Source organism: Pan troglodytes, chromosome 8 (genome assembly GCF_028858775.2).
Source record: "Pan troglodytes isolate AG18354 chromosome 8, NHGRI_mPanTro3-v2.0_pri, whole genome shotgun sequence".
Lineage (NCBI taxonomy): Eukaryota > Metazoa > Chordata > Mammalia > Primates > Hominidae > Pan > Pan troglodytes.
The window spans coordinates 106771041-106794036 of NC_072406.2; the positions used below are offsets into that span (position 1 = coordinate 106771041).

Genomic DNA, 22996 nt, shown 5'->3' on the forward strand with positions numbered 1-22996 from the left:
AGATGTCAGTTGAGATGTGTGTTCTTTGAGAATCAGATGAAGTTTTCTTGAGCTCCATTTCGTGTATTTGGACAAATTCTCTCTCTTGCCCGTGGAGCAGAAGGTCCAAGGAACAAAGTTTCTAGAGAAAAACAATGAATGGAGGAAAGATTTGGGGAGGTGGGCCACAGTTGAATTTGTATTAGTCCATTTTCATGCTGCTGATAAAGACATACTCAAGACTGGGTAATTTATAAAGAAAAAGAGGCTAATGGACTTACAGTTCCACGTGGCTGGGAAGGCCTCACAATCATGGCAAAAGGCAGAAGATGAAAAGCATGTCTTACTTGGTGGCAGGCAAGAGAGAGAATGAGAGCCAAGCGAAAGGGGTTTCCCCTTATAGAACCATCTCATCTTGATCTTGTGAGACTTATTCACTACCACAAGAACAGTATGGGGGAAACTGCTGCCATAATTCAATTATCTCCCACCAGGTCCCTCCCACAACATGTGGGAATTACGGAAGCTGCAACTCGAGATTTGGGTGGGGACACAGCCAAACCATATCAGAATTCAAAAGAAGGAACAAGGAAAGATTTTTCAGTACATTAGGGAAAAACCCCATAAAAAGTGTTTCAAAAGTCAAAGGAAAAGAAATTTTGGAGGATAGGTTGGTAAAGGTCAAAAATCTTTTTTTTTTTTTTTTGAGATGGAGTCTTGCTCTATCGCCAGGCTGGAGTGCAGTGGCATGATCTTCGCTCACTACAACCTCTGCCTTCCAGGTTCAAGTGATTCTCCTGCCTCAGCTACCCTAGTAGCTAAGATTACAGGTGTGCGCCACCACACCCAGCTAATTTTTGTATTTTTAGTAGAGATGGGCTTCATCATGTTGGCCAGGATGGTCTCGATCTCTTGACCTCATGATCCACCCTCCTCAGCCTCCCAAAGTGCTGGGATTACAGACATGAGCCACTGCACCCGGCCCCAAAAACCTTAAGTAGAGTGAGGGTGGCGGGTAAAGTGGCTCACACTCTGGCATGCCAGTAATTTCATACTCTGGGAGGTCAAGGTGGGAGGATCCCTTGAGCCCAGGAGTTCAAGACCAGCCTGAGTAACATAGCAAAACCCTGTCTCTACAGAAATTTTTTAAAAATTAGGTGGGTGTAGTGGTATGCACCTGTAGACTTAGCTGCTCAGGAGGCTGATGTGGGAGGATCACTTGAGCCCAGGAATTTGAGGTTGCAGTGAGCTATGATTGTGCCACTGCACTCTAGCCTGGGCAACAGAGCAAGACCCTGTCTCAAAACACAACAAAAAGCAAATCTTAAGTAGAATGAGACAGCTAAGTTTTCGATTAGGAGATAGGATTTAAGAGTAGCTATTAACAGAGGCTACATTTTATCTTGAAATAATATTGAATGAACTAGGAGTAAAAATGTTATCAAGCAAATGGGCTCACTGCCCGTTACACACTAAAGCCAATAACTATGGCACCTGCCTTTGACAAAAGAAAGGCTTTATTGCAAGTGGTCAGCAAGGAGACAGGAGTGGGCTCAAGTCTGTCTCCCTGATTTAGGGTCTAGGGCAATTTTTTTTTTTTTTTTTTTTTTTGAGACGGAGTCTCGCTCTGTCGCCCAGGCTGGAGTGCAGTGGCGCCATCTCGGCTCACTGCAAGCTCCGCCTCCCGGGTTCACGCCTTTCTCCTGCCTCAGCCTCCCAAGTAGCTGGGACTACAGGCGCGTGCCACCACACCCGGCTAATTTTTTGTATTTTTTAGTAGAGACAGGGTTTCACTACGTTAGCCAGGATGGTCTCAATCTGACCTCGTGATCCACCCACCTCGGCCTCCCAAAGTATTGGGATTACAGGCGTGAGCCACCGTGCCCGGCCAGGTCTAGGGAAAATTTTAAGGGATCAGAGAGCAAGGGAAAAGATTTAGGAATGTTGGCTTGGCAGGGTCTGATTGGAGGGCTTCAAATTGTACCATTTAACGTAAGGTACTGTTATAGAACTGAACTGTGGTCCACTTGCCTGGCTCAGGAAGACAAGACTTCCACACTGAGCTTTTGCAGCTGTAGGAATTGGGGCAGCTCATGCTTAAGACCCAAACTCCCTGATGGCTTGCAGGTAAGGATTTTTAAAGGCAGGGGTAAATTTCAGGAAAGCAGAAATTACAGGCAAAGTCATTGATTAATACATGGAGTCTATGTATTGTTTTGACCGCCATCTCAAAGGGTAGGTAGGTCAAAAGATGGATTAAAAGGTAGGTCATAGATGGATTAAAAGGTTTTCTGATTTGCAGTTGGTTCAGGAGGTGAAGCTTTGTCTAAAAATTTGGGGAGCTGGGTGTGGTAGAGTGTGCCCGTAATCCCAAAATTTCTTTCCCTTTGACTTGGGAGGCTGAGTGGGAGGATGGCTTGAGCCCAGGAGTTTGAGACCAGCCTAGGCAATAGAATGAGACTCCATCTCAATTTTTAAAAATTAAAAAATAAAAATTTGGGATCAGCAGAAAAGAATGCTAGCTCTGCTTGTGTGTGTGACCTCCTCCAGGCCCCTAGGAATAAATTTAGAACAAATGAGGCAGCAGAGTGCCAGCACATGTGTTTGGTGGGGCTTGGGGTTTCTAAAAAACAACTCAGAGACATGTGTTAAGATATTATCTCTAGTTTTTATAAAGGAACCAAACATCTCCTGAATCTAACTTCCTGGGCTATTGTTTTAGGCTACCATTACCTTCTTCCTTATCAAGTTGCTTATTTACTTGTCAGGGCTAGCTAGGTTCCTGGAATTTCCCTTGAAGCAACTCAAGATTTCCCTTTATTCCCATGGTTTTTTTTTTTTTTTTTTTTTGAGACAAAGTGTAGCTTTATCACCCAGGCTGGAGTGCAGTGTTACAATCTCGGCTCACTGCAGCCTTGACCACCTGGGATCAAGTGATTCTCCCACCTCAGCCTCCCAAGTACTAGGACCACAGGCATGTGCCACCACAGCCGGCTAATTTTGGAAATGTTTGTAGGGGCCAGGCACAATGTGTCACGCCTGCACTCTCAGCACTTCCGGAGGCCGAGTTGGGAGGATCCCTTGAACCTAGGAGTTCGAGACCAGTCTAGATAACATGGCGAAAAACTGTCTCTACCAAAAAACAAAAACACACAAAAACCCCAAACCAACAAAAATTAGCCTGGAATGGGCTAATGTCCAACACTAAAATGTCCGGGCGTGGTGGCACGCACCTGTAGTCTCAGCTACTTGCTAGGCTGAGGTGGGAGGATCAACTGAGCCCAGGAGGTGGAGATTGCAGTGAGCAGAGATCGTGCCATTGCACTCCTGCCTGGACGACAGAGTGAGACCCTATCTTAATAAAATAAAATATAGAGACTAGGTTTCGTTTCTATTTTTTATGAGACGGAGTCTCTCCCTGTTGCCCAGGCTGGAGTGCAATGGCGCGATCTCTGCTCACTGCAACCTCTGCCGCCCAGGTTCAAGCGATTCTCCTGCCTCAGCCTCTCGAGTAGCTGGGACTACAGGCGCCTGCCACCGTGCCCGGCTGTTTTGTATTTTTAGTAGAGACAGAGTTTCACCATCTTGGCCAGGCTGGTCTTGAACTCCTGACCTCGTGATCCACCCGCCTTGGGCTCCGAAAGTGCTGGGATTACAGGCGTGAGTCACCGCACCCGGCTTGTAAACTCTTAAATTTTGTATAGACACAATCATACAAGTTGTGGGAGTCAAAATGAAGGAAACGGGTGGTTACATGGCAGGTATATTTAATGCCATACATCTTAAGAAATTGGAGGTGGGAAAGGGAGCCCTGGAGAGGGAGACAAAGGAAATAGTTGAAAAGGAATGCAAACAAGAAAAGGAGGAATTGAAAGCTGAAGTGAAAACCAGGCACAAGAAAAGCTCCGCTCCTTCCTTCACTGCCCACTCGAATGAATGAATCCTGTTTGGTTTCCTGAATCTTCCTTCTGCTGGCCACTCCGCTTGGTCCATCACTTCTTTCAGCTTGCCCTTATCCTAAACAGCTTTCTTTAACCCAGTCATAATCTTAATTTCCTGTTCCTTCTCTCTCCCGTCCCACCCACAAAAAAGCCCTCCTCTTTGTCATTTTGGGGGATTTTTCACTTAAGATGTGAGCCGCGCGCTGCGGGTGCGGCGAGGCTGGCCCTATAAAAATGTTTCTGTTTCTGACATCCTCGTGCAGATACGCAGACGTCTCTACCTACAGGATCATGGGCTAGGGGGTGCTCAATCACAGCAGCCAGCGTTGGAAGGCGCCTTGCAAAGTATTAACAGCACTATCAAACTTTAATTGCGTAGTTCGGAACCAGATATGTGAGGAAACTGGGTCCTCCACGGTAGGCCACCTCGCCCAATCTCACAGGATAGTTACAGGCTGAGTTCGGCAGCGGGACCCAGTTTCCTCCTGAGAGAAGTCCAGGTAAAGGTTTACGGTTGCCACAGGTCGGTCCTGACGAAAACCGCAAGCTGCGCCAAATCTCGCGCAGCGGGGCGGGAGGGCGGGCGGGGAATGTAAGGTATCGCGAGATGACAGGATTTTCCCGCGAAAGAGAAGCGCGCTTTTTTCGCTGGCGGGGGATTTGGCTAGAAGGCTGGGCCGGAGGCGGCTGTGAGGAGTTAGCTCGCGGCATTGCAGGCTCTGAGTGGAGGGGACCCGGTTCCCGGGTGAGTGTCCAGGCATGCCAGCGGAACGGCCCGCGGGCAGCGGCGGTGAGTGAGGAAAACCTTTCGGGCGCGGGTGGCAGCCTGCGGGGCTGAGGTGGGCAAGCATGGAGGCTGCGGCGGAGTTTCGGGGAGGGAGCCGACCCCGGGCAGGGACTGAGGAGGAAAAGAGGGTTGGGAAACTGCAACGGTGAGTGGAGGACACCCCGGAATCGCACGTATTAGCATGCCGGTGGAGATTTCACATAGGCAACTGCATCTTCCCGAGCATCCCGAGTTGTAAACTGTGGTCCAGGCGACTTGTAGACATTGTGAAGACTTACGGTGTCTTCTGAGAGGTGATGCTGGCGTCCCCTCGGTCTTCAGCTTTTGCTCCAGTGCATCTCGGGTGGGAGAAAGGCTGTTTCTTGTTGGAGTTGAGTAGTTGGTAATTTTTTTAAAACTGCAATTTGAAAGCTTTCTCCCCCGTCAGGCTCGGAGGCTCCGGCAATGGTTGAACAACTGGACACTGCTGTGATTACCCCGGCCATGCTAGAAGAGGAAGAACAGCTTGAAGCTGCTGGACTAGAGAGAGAGCGGAAGATGCTGGAAAAGGTAATTTAGGCCATCAGGTTCGTCGTCGTGAAAGCCTGTGGTAACCTCGGCTTTAACCCGGACGTGTGGTTTGTGTTCTTTGCTTTCCTATTTAGTGGGCTTTTTAATAAACCTGAAAGAAAACAGCTTTATTACTTGTCTTTTTTGTATGTTTACAGATATTGCCTTTGAGAATCCTTTCGCACGTGCTTTGAATGATGTGTTTCTATGAGATGTAGTCTTGGTATTCCCATCACTTTTAAATGAGCATTTCAGATTGCTTGTTTAAGCCATGAAAAGTCTTTCAAAGTCGATAGTGAGTTTTTTCGTTTGTCATCCTTATTTCCTTTAAAAATTACCTTAAATGTATGTCTGATGGCAAACAGGAATCGCTAAAACCTGCAGAAGTAATGTACTAGACTGAGGGCAGGAGAAGTTAGCATCAATCAAAGGCTGGGCTGGAATCCAAGTCTAATGATTTCCTTATACTGTAGTGCTGTTTTCCACCTAAGTGATCAACTTGCTGTTTGTTTTCCTTTTGGTTTCATGGCCTGTGTGTTGCTACATAAGATTCTTTAGCTAAAAATGTGCTGTACTTTTTCAATGACAAGTTGCTGTAGTTTTCTTGTAGAGAGCATTTTGTAAGTTACTAAAAACAGTTTTTAACCTGAAAAATTCTTGTTTATTCTAAAGCCCCACCCTGCTGCTTGATTCATATGCAAGAAAAAGAATGATCGTTGACTCTTAAGTACTGCCTAGTACGTGGTTTTCTTGTGCTTTATTAATTTATTAAACTCTACCGATATTATGATATAGGTTATTTTTTGTTATCTTCATTTACAAATGAAGAAACTGAGGGAGAAGGGCACATAGTAAGTGTTGAAGTCAAATTTCAACTCAGGCTGCCTGCAGAATTTCTGTCCTTAATAATAGTGAATTAACTCTCATGATTATAAAACTACTTAAGTTGGAAAATAATGCATTCCAAAAACGAGTAATGAGGCCGTTGGTTCCCTGTTATGTCAACAATACTTTTTTTGTCAGCATTGTTAATACTTCATGAACATTTATTAGGAGTCATGCATTGTTTTGAATGCTTTATATGTATTTACTCATTGAATCCTCAACTATTCTGTAAAGTAGATGTTCATTATTACTATTACTGCTATTAAACTTACTAGTTTAATTACTAGTATAAACAATTGCTATTATTGAACAACACAACCAAATAGGTTTTATTAATCATCTTATTTTACAGATGAGGAAACTGAGGCACATAGAGGTTGTTTGGGTGCCACAGTTGGTAAATGGCAGAGCTAACATTCCAGTGTAGGCCATGTGGTTCTAGAATGCACATTTTTTAACTACCACGCTATAGTTCCACTCCAGTAATACTCCTTCCGTTATTACTGATGATCTCTGGTTGACTATAACCAGTTAAGGTAATATATTAACAAATTTTCTTTAAGTAACATCAATACTTTTTGCTTCAGGGTAGATGTGAATTAATAGAATTGAGAGGTCTGACCTGAACCACCTTTTCTCATTCTTTGAATTTTCATAGTACTTTATTACACAGAATTTACCATGACCAAATAAGTAATGATAAATACTTCATACTACTTTTTGATTCTTTCTCACTTTGTTTCTTGAGGGTGCATCACTTGCTGTTTTGTTTTTGTAGGCTTTGCACCTGGCACATAGTAGGCAATCAGTAAATGCTTATTGAATAGCTAACGATGATAAAATGGTATTTTATAATATACAAGATTATATACATATACTAAATATACTTATTAGCTATATAACCAGATGAATTATAGAGTATAAATTCTGGGGCAAGTACCCAGAATGGAATCAACTGAAGAAGTCTAAGAGGGATGTGATAATTTTGTCTTGAGTTCTTTATCTTGTTTCGTCATATACCCATTATGAGTGTTGGGTAGGGAAATAGCATTTAAAGAAAGATATGCCTGAGATATGACAACAGTACATTTTCAGAAGGTATTATTCATTCAAGGAAGAAACACTTTACATTTAAAAAAGATAAGTCAAATATGTAGTATTTTATATATTTGCTGAGGTCAAATGACCTGCTACTTTTAATGACATTTTTAAGCTTATGAACAAACATTTTGCAGTTAGTCCTAAATTTAATAATTATGCATCATAGAACCTAAAGAGTAATTTTTAATCCTTCCATTAAAAAAGTATATGGCTGTTTTCATGGCCTGGCATGGTGGCTCACGCTTGTAATCCCAGCACTTTGGGAGGCCGAGGCGGGTGGATCACCTGAGGTCAGGAGTTCGAGACCAGCTTGGCCAACATGGTGAAACCCCGTCTCTACTAAAAATATAAAAATTAGCCAGATGTGGTGGCGCATACCTGCAGTCCCAACTACTCAGGAGGCTGAGGCAGGAGAATTGCTTGAACCCAGGAGGCAGAGGTTGCAGTGAGCCGAGATGGCATCACTGCACTCCAGCCTGGGTGACAGAGCAAGATTCCGTCTCAAAAAAAAAGTATGTAGCCGTTTTCAATTTTAATATAAGTGTGTAATTTGCTAAAACATTAGTGTTGTGGTTTCGTATTACATTGTCTTGTTATGTACAGATAAGGAAAGTTTTTGATTATTTTTTGCACTTGACCCTCATACAAAGTGATTGCCTAGATGACACTAGAAAATTCTAAGAAAAGTTTTCAGAGTCTCTACCTACTTGAGATTAATAAACATGTCTTTGGAGGCCAAACAATTAACTATGCACAGGTAGAGATTCCTTTTCTTTTGGGAGAATACAGTCTGTATGGGCATGTATTTAGAAGTACTTAACAGAGGAAGAGCTAGCTTAAGTTCGTTAATGAGAAGCATTTGGCTTTAGGAAATCCTAAGGTTTGTGAGGAACCTAGAAAATGACTTTGACATTCATTGGCTACAGTTATTTTCTTTGACTTTTCACATGTATTTCCCTTTAAAAGAAGTCATTGTTAGTCTAGGAGATTTGAGTACTGATAGTGCCTGTGAAGTGGAGGAGGGGGAATAGTTGGAGTCAGGAGATTTCTTGGAGAGGTAAAAGGATCATGATATGCGTAGGCTAAAATACAACTCCTCCCACCCCCCAATAAAAAATCTGGGATTGGTGTTGGGAGAGATAATGGGGTAGATAATGAGGAATTTCTGCCCTCGGTGTCCATTGGCATACTCTGTACTGTAGTTACCCAGAGTTGTTTCCTGCCAGGCACTCAGTGCTTTTAATAGATGGAGTTGCAATTTACCGGAATATAATCATGAAATTGATAAATAAAGAAAAAACAGTGATAGGAAGATTTGAAATACAGAAGACCAGGTTTAAGGATTAACCACTTACATGGTATTATTTTAATATTAATTGTATATTACTTTTTCCATGATGGCATCTTAAAGCTTTAGTGATTTTTATTTTTATTTTTATTTTTTTGAGACAGAGTTTCACTCTTGTTGCCCAGGCTAGAGTGCAATGGCGCAGTCTCGGCTCACTGCAACCTCTGCCTCCGGGGTTCAAGCAATTCTCCTGCCTCAGCCTCCTGAGTAGTTGGGATTACAGGCATGTGCCGCCAAGCCTGGCTAATTTTGTATTTTTAGTAGAGATGGGGTTTCTCCATGTTGGTCAGGCTGGTCTCGAACTCCCAACCTCAGGTGATCCGCCCGTCTTGACTTCCTAAAGTGCTGGGATTACAGGCATTAGCCACCATGCCCAGCTGATTTTTTTTTTTAAGAAAAAATTTTCCAGGAGCACCAGGCAAGTATTTAGGTTTTTTTTTGCTTGTTTGTTTGTTTTGAGACGGAGTCTCCCTCTGTCACCCAGGCTGGAGTGCAGTGGCATGATCTTGGCTCACTGCGACCTTCACCTGCCGGGTTTAAGCGATTCTTCTGCCTCAGCCTCCCAAGTAGCTAGGACTACAGGCGCGTGCCACCATGCCCAGCTAATTTTTTTTGTATTTTTAGTAAAGACGGCGTTTCAACATATTGGCCGGCCTGGTCTCAAACTCCTGACATCGTGATCTGCCTTCCTCGACCTCCCAAAGTGCCGGGATTACAGGCGTGAGCCACCATGCCTGGCTGTATTTGTTTTAAAAATATGTGCTGGCCAGGCGCGGTGGCTCATGCCTGTAATCCCAGCACTTTGGGAGGCTGAGGCGGGGCAGATCGCTTGAGCCCAGGGGTTAAGACCAGCCTGGGTAACAGGGTGAAACCCCATCTCTACAAAAAATTAAAAAACTAGCCGGCATGGTGGCATGCGCCTATAGTCCTAGCTACTCAAGAGGGTGAGGCAGGAGGATTATCGCTTGAGCCTGGGAGGCGCAGGTTGCATTGAGCCGAGATCTCACCACTGCACTCCAGCCTGGGTGATAGAGCGAGACCCTGTCTCAGAAAAAAGAAAAGTGCTAATTCTGTACAGGATTTAAGGTATCAACTATATCTAAGTTAAACCCACGTTATTTTAACTGAACTTAAATTTTAAAAGTTAAAAATTTAAGAATCCATATATTGTGTAAGTAATTTTCATCTCCCTGTTTTCATATTCACCTCAGTAGTTGCGTATTGTAACCACAGTAGTATATTGGTAATAGTAAAAGAAATGCTGTCCTAAAAGAACTGAAAATTGAGTTCAAGATATTAAGAATTATCTGTGTAGGTGGGATTATGGGTGATTTATATATTTTTTGACATTTAGTTTTTCTGTAATGAGTATGCATTACTTTTGTTAGGTCCATTCTTAGAATCTTACTGTAGTCACTGATTTTATAATAGAAATATATTTTGATGCCGGGTACGGTGGCTCACACCTATAATCCCAGCACTTTGGGAGGCCGAGGCAGGTGGACCACGAGGTCAGTTCAAGAGCAGCCTGGCCAAGATGGTGAAAGCCCGTCTCTACTAAAAATACAAAAATTAGCGGGGCGTGGTGGCAGGTGCCTCTAGTCCCAGCTATACTGGGGAGGCTGAGGCAGATAATTGCTTGAACCCGGGAGGCGGAGGCAGAGGTGAGCCAGGATTGTGCCACTGCACTCCAGCCTGGGCAACAGAGTGAGACTCCATCTCAAAAAAGAAAAAGAAATATATTTTGAAAGAAAGCTATAGTGATGATGTAATAGCTAGGAAAATGTAAGGCAATATAAAATGATATCTTAGAGATATTGATAAGCTGGAGCAGCAAAACTACCCAAGTGCTAGGGCATTATTTAGAGTATAAAAATGAATTCATACCCCCATTTCTTTTCTTTTTTTTTTTTTGAGATGGAGTCTCGCTCTGTTGCCCAGGCTGAAGTGCAGTGGCGCGATCTCGGCTCACTGCAAGCTCTGCCTTCCGGGTTCACGCCATTCTCCTGCCTCAGCCTCCCAAGTAGCTGGGACTACAGGCGCCTGCAACCACACGCGGCTAATTTTTTGTATTTTTAGTAGAGACAGGGTTTCACCATGTTAGCCAGGACAGTCTCAATCTCCTGACCTCGGGATCCGCCCGCCTCAGCCTCCCAAAGTGCTGGGATTACAGGCGTGAGCCACCGCGCCCAGCCTCATATCCCCCATTTCAAACACGCTGTAAACAATGCTCAATTACTTTCCTCTTAAGTTGAAACCACCAATTACTGGGGAAAGGGGTAGTTAGATTTTATTGGTTGACTTTGTGTTTTTACTAATCCTTGTTGAAAAGTAGAGGAATTGGTTTAGTTGAGAAAACAAAATACTAAAAAATCTGCCACTAGACTTTTTAAGTCAAGAGTTTGTCTAGACTGTATAAAATGAAACATATCTACTATCTAATCTATAAAAGTCTTTTTAATTCTAAAGTTAAGTGTGATTTTTAGTGCTGTTGCTGAGGCCAGTGTTGCTTAATGCAGGAACTTCTACAGTAATTGACAAAACTTGAGTTTTTCTGCTCTCATTTATCCATCCTTCAGACCCCTCAGATGTCATCTATTTCCTGAAATCTGACTTCTCCAGTTTTAGTAATTCTTACAATTTTTCAGGATTTAGATAGTACTGTACAGTTTACTGCTATGTATATGTCTTTAATACTTGTTGTTTTCACATATTACACTAATGTCTCATCTGTAGTATAAATCAGACTTTCTGTCTTCTACCAGTTACATAATTTATATAATTGTTGCAGTACATGTTTGTTGATTTACTAGGCTGGATTCATGTTACAGAATTGGTAATCTTGGTTGGGCATCGTGGCACATGCCTGTAATCCCAGTACTTTGGGAGGACAAGGCAGACAAATCTCTTGAGTTTAGGAGTTGGAGACCTGCCTTAGCAATATGGTGAAACCCTGTCTTTACAAAAAAAAAAAAATACAAAAAATTAACAGGGCATGGTGGCATCTGCCTAGAGTCCCAGCTACTTGGGAGGCTGAGGTGGGAGGGTGGTTTGAGCCCGGGATTTGGAGGCTGCAGTAAGCCACAATTGCACCAATTACAGCATGAGACCATGCCTTAAAAAACGGGGTGGGGGTGTTAATCTTGGCTAGATGTCTGTTTTGATTGTTAGGATGAATTGTGTTGGTAGTATTTTTCTAAAATGTTCTATCCAAATCAACTTGTTTATTAATCTCAAATAGGGAGAGACTCTGAAAACTTGTCTTAGAATTTTCTAGTGTCACCTAGGCAATCACTTTTTATGAGGGTCAAGTGCAAAATTAATCAAAAATTTTCCTTATCTGTACATAACAAGGTAATATAATAACACGGAACCACAACATCAATGTTTTAGCAAATTACACATACCTTTTTTTTTTTTTTCCGGACAGAGTCTCACTCTGTCACCCAGGCTGGAGTGCAGTGGTGCCATCTCAGCTCACTGCAACCTCCGCTTCCCGGGTTTAAGCAATTCTCCTGCCTCAGCCTCCTGAGTAGCTGGGACTACAGGCATGCGCCACCACGTCCTGCTAATTTTTATATTTTTAGTAGAGATGGGGTTTCACCATTTTGGCCAGGATGGTCTCAAACTCCTGACCTCAGGTGATCCACCCTTCTCGGCCTCCCAAAGTGCTGGGATTACAGGCGTAAGCCACCGTGCCCGGCCCCAATTTTTTTTTTTTTTTTTTTTTTTGATACGGAGTTTTGCTCTTGTTTGGAGTGCAATGGCATGATCTCGGCTCACTGCAGCCTCTGCCTCCCCCGGGTTCAAGCGATTCTCCTGCCTCGGCCTCCCAAGTAGCTGGGATTACAGGCATGCACCACCACGCCTGGCTAATTTTGTATTTTTAGTAGAGATGGGGTTTCTCCATGTTGGTCTGGCTGGTCTCGAACCCCCGACCTCAGGTGATCCGCCTGCTTTGGCCTCCCAAAGTGCTGGGATTACAGGTGTGAGCCACCGCACCCGGCCTTCAATTGTTTTTTAAATGGACCTTCCAACTCAGTAGTGCCAGAAACCATGTGTTCAATATTTGAAATTATAATATTTTGATATACGAATTGCATCTATCAGATTGCCTGTTAAACCCGAAAACTATTTTTTTTTAACAGTTATTTGTTCCAGTTTTTGGTTTGAAAGTGTTTGGTTTAAAAAATGTTATTTTAGCCATTTTTATTAAACTTTATGCCAAAAAAATTAAGGTATGTCAGAAAGTGTTCATAATTATGGAAATTTTCTCTTTGGATAGGCTCGCATGTCTTGGGATAGAGAGTCGACAGAAATTCGGTACCGTAGACTTCAACATTTGCTTGAAAAAAGCAATATCTACTCCAAATTTTTATTGACGAAAATGGAACAGCAACAATTAGAGGTATGTATATGTAACTGACTACAAGTGAAAGCTTAAAAAAATTTAAAAATAGCTTTATTGAAGTGTATATTATATATGGTAAAATGGACAGATTTTAAGTGTACAGTTTGCTGAGTTTGACTAGTAAATATATAGATCTGTGTAACCACCAGCACAATCAAGATACAGTGCACTTCCATGAACTCCAAAAAATTGTCTTGTGCTGACAGTAATCCCCATGGCTGGTGTCCAGCAACTACTGATTTGCTTTCTGTCACTATAGACCAGTATTGTTTTTTCCTAGAAAATTGTATAAATGAAATCATGGTATTGTGCTAGTGAGTAAATAGTTGGTCTTCATCACCATTTCCTGGTATACAACTCTTGAAATCCTTGGAATCTTCAAAGTAATAGTGTTTTTTTTTTTTTTTTTTTTTTTTTTTTAATGCTAATGATCAATGGCTAGCTGCCCTTAGGTAGCTTCAGGATGGGAGCCTAAGAAAGACAAAACCTGGATTAGAGGGTTGGGATTTAGCCTTACCCTCAACTTTGGGGAAAAGAAGAGAGACTGAAAGTTAACTTGTTCACCAGTGGTCATGATTGAATCAATCACGTCTATGTTATGAGGTCTTCATTAAAAACCCAAAAGGGCTGGGTGTGGCTCACATCTGTAATCCCAGCACTTTGGGGAGCCTAGGTGGGTGGATTGCTTGAGCCCAGAAGTTTGAGACCAGGCTGGGTAACATGGCAGAACCCTATCTCTAATAGAAAAATTAGCTAGGTAAGGTGGCATGTGCCTCTAGTCCCAGCTACTTGGGAGGCTGAGGCGGGAGGTTGGCTTGAGCCAAGGAGATTGAGGCTGCAGTGAACTGTGATGGCACCACTGCATTCTAGCCTGGGTGACAGAGCAAGACCCTGTCTCAAAAATAAAACAGGCTGGGCGCAGTGGCTCATGCCTGTAATCCCAGCACTTTGGGAGGCCAAGGCGGACAGATCACTTGAGCCCAGGAGTTCGACACCAGCCTGAGTAACATAGTGAAAACCCGTCTCTACCAAAAATATAAAAATTAGCCGGTCATGGTGGTGTGTGCCTGTAAGCCCAGCTACTCAGAAGACTGAGGCAGGAGGATCGCTTGAACCCGGGAGGCGGAGGTTGCAGTGAGCCGAGATTGCACCACTGGACTCCAGCCTGGATGACAGTGAGACCCTGCCTCAAAAATAAATAAATAAAAAAAAACCCAAAAGGGGACAGGGTTTGGAGAACTTCTGGATAGCTGAACACATGGAGGTTCCTGGAGAGGGTGGCGCATCCAGAAAAGGCATGGAAGCTCTGCGCTTCTTTCTCCATACCTTGTTCTATACATCTCTTTCTCTGGTGTTCCTCTGAATATGTTGTAATCTTTCTTTCTTTCTTTCTTTTTTTTGGAGACAAGAGTCTTACTCTGTTGCCCAGGCTGGTGTGCAGTGCACCATCTCAGCTCACTGCAACCTCTGACTCCTGGGTTCAAGCAGCCCTCCCACCTCGGCCTCCCGAGTAGCTGGGACTACAGGAGCACACCATTATGTCTGTCTTATTTTTGTATTTTTTGTAGAGACAGTTTTGCCATGTTGCCGAGGCTTGTCTGGAACTCCTGGGCTCAAGTGATCTGCTTACCCTGGCCTCCCAAAGTGCTGGGATTACAGGGGTGAGCCACTGCGCCTGGACTGTCATATTCTTTATAATAAACCAATAAACTTTAATGTTTCTTTGAGTTCTGTAAGCTCCTCTAGCAAATTAGTCAAACCCAAAGAGGGGCTTGTGGGAACCCTGATTTATAGCTATTCAGTAAGAAGCACAGGTAAGGCGACTTGGGCCTTGCGATTGGCATCTGGAACTGGTAGTTAAAAGTCTTGGGGACTGAACCCTCAACCTATGGGGTATGGTGCTTTCACCCCGTAGATAGTGTCAGAATTGAATTATAATAGAGGACACCCAGCTGGTGTCACTGCAGAAATGCTTGTTTGGTGTATAGGGAAAACCCCCACACATTGGGTGGGTCACAGAAGTCTTTTGTGTTGATTGTTGAGTGTGTAGGGAGAAACTGAGTTTGTTTTTTCCTCAATATTCTTGCACATATGCACTCTTTGTCTTGTTACTTTTGCTCAGTGTATTTTTGAGATTCATTCATGTCATGTTTTTCTGTAGGTTATTTTTTTTATTCCTGAGAAGGATTCCATTAAGAAATGTCGTTATTGGGGTGTAATTGACATACACTAAACTGCACATATTTAAAATGTACAATTCCCTAAGTTTTGATATATGGATATACTTGTGAAGACATAACAATCATGATAGTGGACATACCCACTGATTCCAAAGAATTCTTTCTGCTTATTTATAATTCTTCTCGCCCGTCCCTACCCCATGTTCTATCCACAGATAGCCAATTGATCTGTTTTCTGTTATTATAGGTTCATTTGCATTTTCTGTTGGTGATGGGTTCTTTTAGCTTTCATATGTCTGAATGTCTTCACTTACCTTCATTTTTGAAATACGTTTTTACTGGGTAAAGAATTTTTTTTCTTTAGTACTTTATTTCTTGGAGTACTTTAAAGATGTTTCACTGTCTCCTAGCTTATGTTGTTTCTGAAAAGTGAAAGTCCTGATAATGTCTATATGTCTGTAAGCAATTTGACTGCCTCCCTCAATCCCATTACCTTTCAGACCTGTCTCCAGATGTGTTTCCTGTCTTGGGCTTTTGCCCTTGCTATTTTATGCCTGGAACCTTCTTCCTCTAAATAACTGCATGGCTTAACTTCATCTTCAAGCCCTGACTTAAATGGTTTCTAGATGAGACCTGCCCTCACAATTTTAAGAAAGTTGCTGACACACCTGATTCTCTTTACCTTGTTCTGTTCTTCCCATTGCACTTTTCATCTGATATACATCATTTATTGTATTTATTGTTTGTCTTTCCACTAGACTGTTATGAAGATTTAAAAACTTGTGCAAATTGAGAGAATACAGTAAGTCCCGGTGTCCCCATCACCCACATTTAAAAATTATCAATTTAAATTTTGCTGTATTTGTCAAATCTCCTTTTTCCTTTGTTTGAAACCCTTTTATTACTTTTTTATGGTAAAGTAAAACAAATGGAAAAACAAATATTCAACTTAATGAGTTACACAGCATCTACCCCTTTCATCACCTCTTGGAAATGGTTTGAATTATTGGTGTCTTTAAAAAATTTGTAAGAGTATGTCTAGAATAGCTTTTAGTCTAGGAATGAGTTGATCCCTTTTCTGAGCACTCTACTTGATGCCCTTTATATTAAGAGGACTTTCTACTTTGGCTGAGAGAATGTGAGGTATACCTTATTATGCCTGACCCCTTGGAACATGAGAGGTTCCACCTGCTTCTTTCTGGTGACTCTTCTCCTGGCCTTGGTTACCATGCACTTACCAGTACTCAGCCTGAGAGAGAGATAACAGCTGCCTTTGTGCAGCTTTGTCCTCTCTGGTACTTGACCCTGGGAATGCTACTGCTCTTAAGTTTTGGATTCTGTCTCCTCAACACAAAGAGACTGTTGGGCTCTGTTTGGATTTTTCTCCATTATTTGTACTTTAAAATTGTATCAGGCAGTAAACTGGGCAGTCAGAAGATTAACCTTGTTTCCCTTTTGTCAGTGTTTACAGTCCGTTACTGCATGTTGTCTGAAAACCATTGTTTAATAAATTTTATCTGGATTTTAGTTGTTTAAGGCAGGAGGCTAAATCTGTCCCATTAGTCCATAAAGGCTTGAAGTACAAGTTCCTCCCTGGTTTTTAATTATGATAGACCTTAGTTTCTCATTGTAAACATAAGTTATTTGAGAATTGATATGTGTTTTTTTTTTTTTAATGTTGCACTTTCCACTTGTGACATAAGAAAAAATTGTCTTACAGGAACAGAAGAAGAAAGAAAAATTGGAGAGAAAAAAGGAGTCTTTAAAAGTTAAAAAGGTAATATAGCCAGCCGGAATATTTTTTATGTCATTTAAATATTGAAGAAATACTTTTGTATTCTTCTGACTTTTTTGATCATCTGTTTAATTTTAAGTTTCTTTAGTGATAAACCTAACTTTGTTACAAGCAATGCAGAAACATGTAAAATCTGTTCCTCACTATTTAAGAAATGGAGAAAGAGCCAAAGTATGGTCCACTTTAGTTTCTTATTCTATGGATTATTTTGGACGTTGGCAAAATTTGACTTTCTTAATTGGAAAGAATCTGCAAATTTAAACTTCAAGGCAATTTTGTAAGTGGCCACCTTCTTTGAAACCTGTAATGAAGTTGTGCTAGTGAAAAGAGAAATAATTTATTGAATACATACTGTGTGTCAGGTGTGCTATCATGTCTTCTCTTACTCTATTTCTTTTTTCTTTTTTGAGACGGGGACTCGCTCTGTCACCCAGGCTGGAGTGCAGTGGCACAATCTCGGCTCACTGCAAGCTCTGCCTCCCGGGTTCACGCCATTCTCCTGTCTCAGCCTCCCGAGTAGCTGGGATTACAGGCGCCCGCCACCATGCCTGGCTAATTTTTTGTATTTTCAGTAGAGACAGAGTTTTACTGTGTTAGCCACGATGGTCTCCATCTCCTGACCTTGTGATCTGCCCACCTCAGCCTCCCAAAGTGCTCAGATTACAGGCATGAGCCACCACGCCCAGCCTGTTTTCCCTTACTCTCGCAACAGTTCTTTTTAGGTAGAGGTACTTTTTTCCCCCATTTTACATAAATAGGCTGATGCAAGGAGATAAAGAACAATCATATTCAAGGATTCTATATTTGTGAATTCGCCTACTCACTTACATTTATTTGTAACCCCAGAGTCAAGATTCCTGACACCGTCATGGTCATTTTTGGATATGCTTATGTTCAGAGCAGCAAAGAATTTTAGTCCTCCAATACATATGTTCCAAGCTTAGCTCAAACATGGGTTGCTGTGCTTTGTTTTCTGCTACCATATGTATGTCAAGCATATATCCTTTTCATGGTCTTTATTTAGCACCATAATTTTTGCATTTTTTTGTGCTTTTTCATGGTGATTTTGCTGTTCAAATGGCCCCCAACTATTGTACCAAAGTGCTGTCTAGTGTTTCTAAGTACAAAAAAGCTGTGCCATATGGAGAAAGTATGTCTTGGGTAAGCTTCATTGAGGCATGAGGTACAGTGCTGTTGTCCCTGAGTTCGATATTTATTTATTTTATTTTATTTTATTTTTTTGAGACAGAGTCTTGCTCTGTCGCCCAGGCTGGAGTGCAGTGGTGCAGTCTTAGCTCACTGCTACCTCCACCTCCTGGGTTCAAGCAATTCTTCTGCCTCAGCCTCCCGAGTAGCTGGGACTACAGGTGCACGCCACCATGCCTGGCTAATTTTTGTATTTTTAGTAGAGACAGGGTTTCACCATATTGGGTGGGCTGGTTTCGAATTCCTGACCTCGTGATCCACCCGCCTCAGCCTCCCAAAGTGCTAGGATTACAGGCGAGAGCCACCGCACCCAGCTGGCCCTGAGTTAATATTAATCAACATATATATTAAATAAGATATCTTTAAAAACAGAAACACAAATAAAACAGGGTTGTGTATCGTTTGGTTGAAAATGTCATAACCAGAGTCAGAGACCCAAGCTTGTATTTTTCCTAGGGGCAATAAGTCAATAGTCATAGTGATTTTATCGAACCACAAGTACTGCAGATAATGAGAGCTGACTCTAATTTGCTGAAAATTACAGATTTGAACCCAGGATTAGTTTAAGAGCTTCTACTTAGCTTCTGTGCTAAACTGCCTTTTATTTATTTATTTATTTTTTGAGACAGAGTCTCGTTCTGTCACCCAGGCTGGGATGCAGTGGCGTGATTTCGGCTCACTGCAACCTCTGTCTCCCGGGTTGAAGCAATTCTCTGCCTCAGCCTCCCAAGTAGCTGGGATTACAAGCACCTGCCAGCACACCCAGCTAATTTTTGTATTTTTAGTAGAGACAGGGTTTCACCATCTTGGCCAGGCTGGTCTTGAACTCCTGATCTTGTGATCCACTCGCCTTGGCCACCCAAAGTGCTGAGATTAAGTCCAGTTATTTGATTCTTAGACTAGTTAATGGTGATGTTAAAATGCCTGATAAAGTATTTTGCAGACTGTTTTGCAACAAAACCCATTATTTAAAACTGGTAATACTGCTAGGTGTGGTGGCTCACGCCTATAATCCCAACACTTTGGGAGGCTGAGGCAGATGGATTCCTTGAGGCAAGGAGTTCGAGACCAGCCTGGTCAACATGATGAGACCCTGTCTCTGCTAAAAATACAAATAATTAGCTGGGCGTGGTGGTGTGTGCCTGTAGTCCCAGCTGCTTGGGAGGTTGAGGCACGAGTATTACTTGAACCACGGTAGGCAGAGGTTGCAGTGGGCCAAGATTGCATCACCGCACTCTAGTCTGGGCCACAGAGGGAGACTCTGTTCCTAAATAAATAAATAAATACATACATAAAACTGGTAATACTGAGTCACTGAGAGAGAGTATTAAAAAATAAAAATAAAAATGGGCCAGGCACGGTGGCTCACGCCTGCAATCCCAGCACTTTGGGAGGCCACGGTGGGCCAATCATCTGAGGTCAAGAGCTGGAGACCAACCTGGCCAACATGGTGAAACCCAGTCTCTACTAAAAATACAAAAATTAGCCAGGCGTGATGGCGGGTACCTGTAATCCCAGCTACTCGGGAGGCTGACACAGGAGAATTGCTTGAACCCGGGAGGCCGAGGTTGCAGTGAGTTGAGATCATGCTACTGGACTCCAGCCTGGGTGACAGAGCAAGACTCTGTCTCAAAAAAAAAAACAAAAAAAAAAACCCCTCTGATCCTTGACTCACTTGCTAATTTCAGAGACTTACCTAGGGCTTTTCAGATTTTTATTTTCATAGAGACAGAGCTTCACTATGTTGCCCAGGCTGGTCTCGAACTCCTTGGCTTAAGCTATCCCCCACACCCACACCCATACCTTGGCCTCTGAAAGTGCTGGGATTACAGGCATGAGCTAGCGCAACTGGCCTTACCTAGGGGTTTTGAAGAACGTGTTTTTATTTATATGACAATTTTACTGGCTTAGTCATTTATTCCCTGCTCTTTAACCTGTTAATTTAATATATCCTTCACTTTATTCCACCTAACTTTTTATACCAGGGTTTTGATTTTTTTCCCCTCTGCTTTTTTCATAAAGGCGTTTTGAAACTTAAAAAATTTTTTTAGAGGTGATGTCTCAGTAGCCCAGGCTAGAGTCCAGTAGCACCATAGTAGCTCACTACAGCTTTGAACTCCTGGGGTCAAGCCATCTTCCCACCTCAGCCTCCTGAGTAGCTGAGACTACAGGTGCACACCACCATGCTCAGCTACTTTTTGCATTTTTTATAGAGGTGGGGATCTTGCTTTGTTGCCCAAGCTGGTCTTGTACTCCTGGCTTCAAGCAATCCTACTACCTAGTCCTCCTAAAGTGCTGGGATTATAGGTGTGAGCCACTGCACCTGGCCAGAAACTGTTTCTTAACATCTCATTTCTCTTACCTTCCTCACTAATAATTTTCCATTAGTATTCTCTTTTATTTCTGCTTTGGGTTATATTTAATGTATGAATTTCATTCACAATGAATATTCCTTCAATACCCTACCTATTGAAGGGTATTCCTTCAATACCCTACCTTACAAAAATACCTATTTTTGTATTTTTAGTAGAGACAGGGTTTCACCATGTTAGCCAGGATGGTCATGATCTCCTGACCTCATGATCTGCCCGCCTGTGCCTCCCAAAGTGCTGGGATTACAGGCTTCAGCCACCGCGCCTGGCCAAGATGTACATGGTATTTCTAAATAAAAATGCCAACTATGGGCTGGGTGCAGTGGCTCAACGCCTGTAATCCCAGCACTTGGGGAGGCCTAGGCGGGCGGATCACCTGAGGTCAGGAATTCAAGACTAGCTGGCCAATGTGGTGAAACCCCATCTCTACTAAAAATACAAAAATTAGCCGGACATGGTGGCAGGTGCCTGTAATCCCCACTACTCTGGAGGCTGAAGCAGGGGAATCTCTTGAACCTGGCAGGCGGAGGTTGCAGTGAGCCGAGATTGTACCAGTGCACACTATCCTGGGCGACAAGAGTGAAACTCCGTCTCCAAAAAACAAACAAACGAAATGCCAACTATGTTTAATTTTGAAATTTCTCTTCTAAATGGAAAAAAATGGACAGAAGTAGAGCCCTTGGGAAAAAGCAGAGATTATGAACAAGTTATAGTAGGGAAATACAGAAAAATATTACATGTAGGTAAGTATAATAGTGAAAAATTGTGGATGTGGCTCAATTGCAGGAAACATATTTTTTCTCAAGTTAATCAGTGCCTTTTAACGTATAATACTATAAAGGTCCTTAATAAAATCAATATTCTGAATCCTTGTTTTGTAGGGTAAAAATTCAATTGATGCAAGTGAAGAGAAGCCAGGTAAATATCCTTATTCTAGTTTTGAAGAATATGCGTTTATATTTCTATTTTAATTGCTATCAAAAATAAAATTTTTTTTTATAGTTATGAGGAAAAAAAGAGGAAGAGAAGATGAATCATACAATATTTCAGAGGTCATGTCAAAAGAGGTAAAAATAAAAGGGAGAGGGCACCTAACATTTGATGTTGAGTAAAATGTAGGTTTTAAACCACCTTAAATCTGTAAAGATTGAATATTCAATATCACATGAAATATGTTTTGAATTTAATATTATATATCATTTATAGGTGAAGCTGCCAAAATGTTTGAAGCTATCTACCAACCTACAGTAGACTTGAGACTAATCTGAAACTAATGTCATCTGACCTTCATAGACTTTTTTTTTTTTTTGAGATGGAGCTCTGTGGTCCATGCTGCCTTGCAGTGTCACTATATCTGCTCACTACAACCTCCACCTCGCGGGTTCAAGCGATTCTCCTGTCTCAGCCTCCCAAGTAGCTGGGATAACAGGTGCCAACCACCACGCCTGGCTAATTTTTGTATTTTCAGTAGAGATGGGGTTTCACCATGTTGGCCAGGCTGGTCTTGAACTCCTGACTTAAGGTGATCCGCCTGCCTCAGTCTCCTAAAATGCCACATTACAGGCGTGAGCCATCGCGCCCATCCTCACTTAAGTGGCAAATAGGCTTACACCTTTAGGTTGTTCTGGTTTTCTTTTCTTTCTTTCATTTCCTTCCTTTCTAGCTTCCTTCTTTTTTTTCTTCTTTTCTTTTTTTGAGGCAGGGTATCACTCTGTGACTCAAGCTGGAGTGCAGTGGCACAATCATGGCTCACTGCAGCCTCGACCTCATGGGCTCAGGTGATCCTCCTACCTCAGCCCCCTGAGTAGCTGGGACTACAGGTGTGTGACACCATGCACAGCTGGCTAATTTTTAAATTTTTTGTAGCGATGAGATGTCATATGTTGCCTAGGCTGCTCTTGAACTCCTGGGTTCAAATGATCTTTTTGCTTCAGCCTCCCAAACTGCTGAGAGTACAAGTGTGAGCCAGTGTGCCCAGCTTTTTGTTGGTTTTCTTTTCTTTTCTTTTCTTTTTTTTTTTTTTGATACGGAGATTTACTCTTGCTGCCCAGGCTGGAATGCAATGGCGCGATCTAGGCTTACCGCATCCTCCGCTTCCCAGGTTCAAGCAATTCTCCCGCCTCAGCCTCCTGAGTAGCAGGGATTACAGGCATGTGCCACCACACCCGGCTAATTTTGTATTTTTAGTGGAGATGGGGTTTCAGTGTGTTGCCCAGGCTGATCTTGAACTCCTGACCTCAGGGGATCCACCCGCCTTGGCCTCCAAAAGTGCTGGGATTACAGGCGTGAGCCACTGCACCCGGCCTTTGCTGGTTTTCTTATTTGGGTTATTACAGATAACAGTAATAGCTTTGACTCTACCTATTATCTTGTGCTTGTTAAGTACCTAGTGGACTTGTATAGCATTTTGCAAGGAACTGTGGAAACAACAGACATGGGCAT

The 22996-nt window shown here is 42.5% G+C and overlaps 1 protein-coding gene across 5 annotated transcripts in view; it reads left to right on the plus strand.

Moving 5' to 3' along the window:
• Positions 1-3503: 3503 nt before the first annotated feature.
• Positions 3504-22996, plus strand: part of HELLS (helicase, lymphoid specific) — a 57681-nt gene continuing 38188 nt past the window's right edge. Inside the window, exons 1-6 of one of the 5 annotated variants that reach the window (XM_024346501.3) lie at positions 3504-4710; positions 5135-5256; positions 12876-12998; positions 16902-16958; positions 21436-21472; positions 21557-21621. In XM_024346501.3, coding sequence (XP_024202269.3) covers positions 4680-4710; positions 5135-5256; positions 12876-12998; positions 16902-16958; positions 21436-21472; positions 21557-21621 — 435 coding nt within the window. In that variant the 5' untranslated portion in view covers positions 3504-4679. The remainder of the gene's footprint in view (positions 4711-5134; positions 5257-12875; positions 12999-16901; positions 16959-21435; positions 21473-21556; positions 21622-22996) is intronic. The other 4 variants (XM_024346500.3, XM_001150864.7, XM_063782025.1 and 1 more) reach the window with 4 other exon arrangements.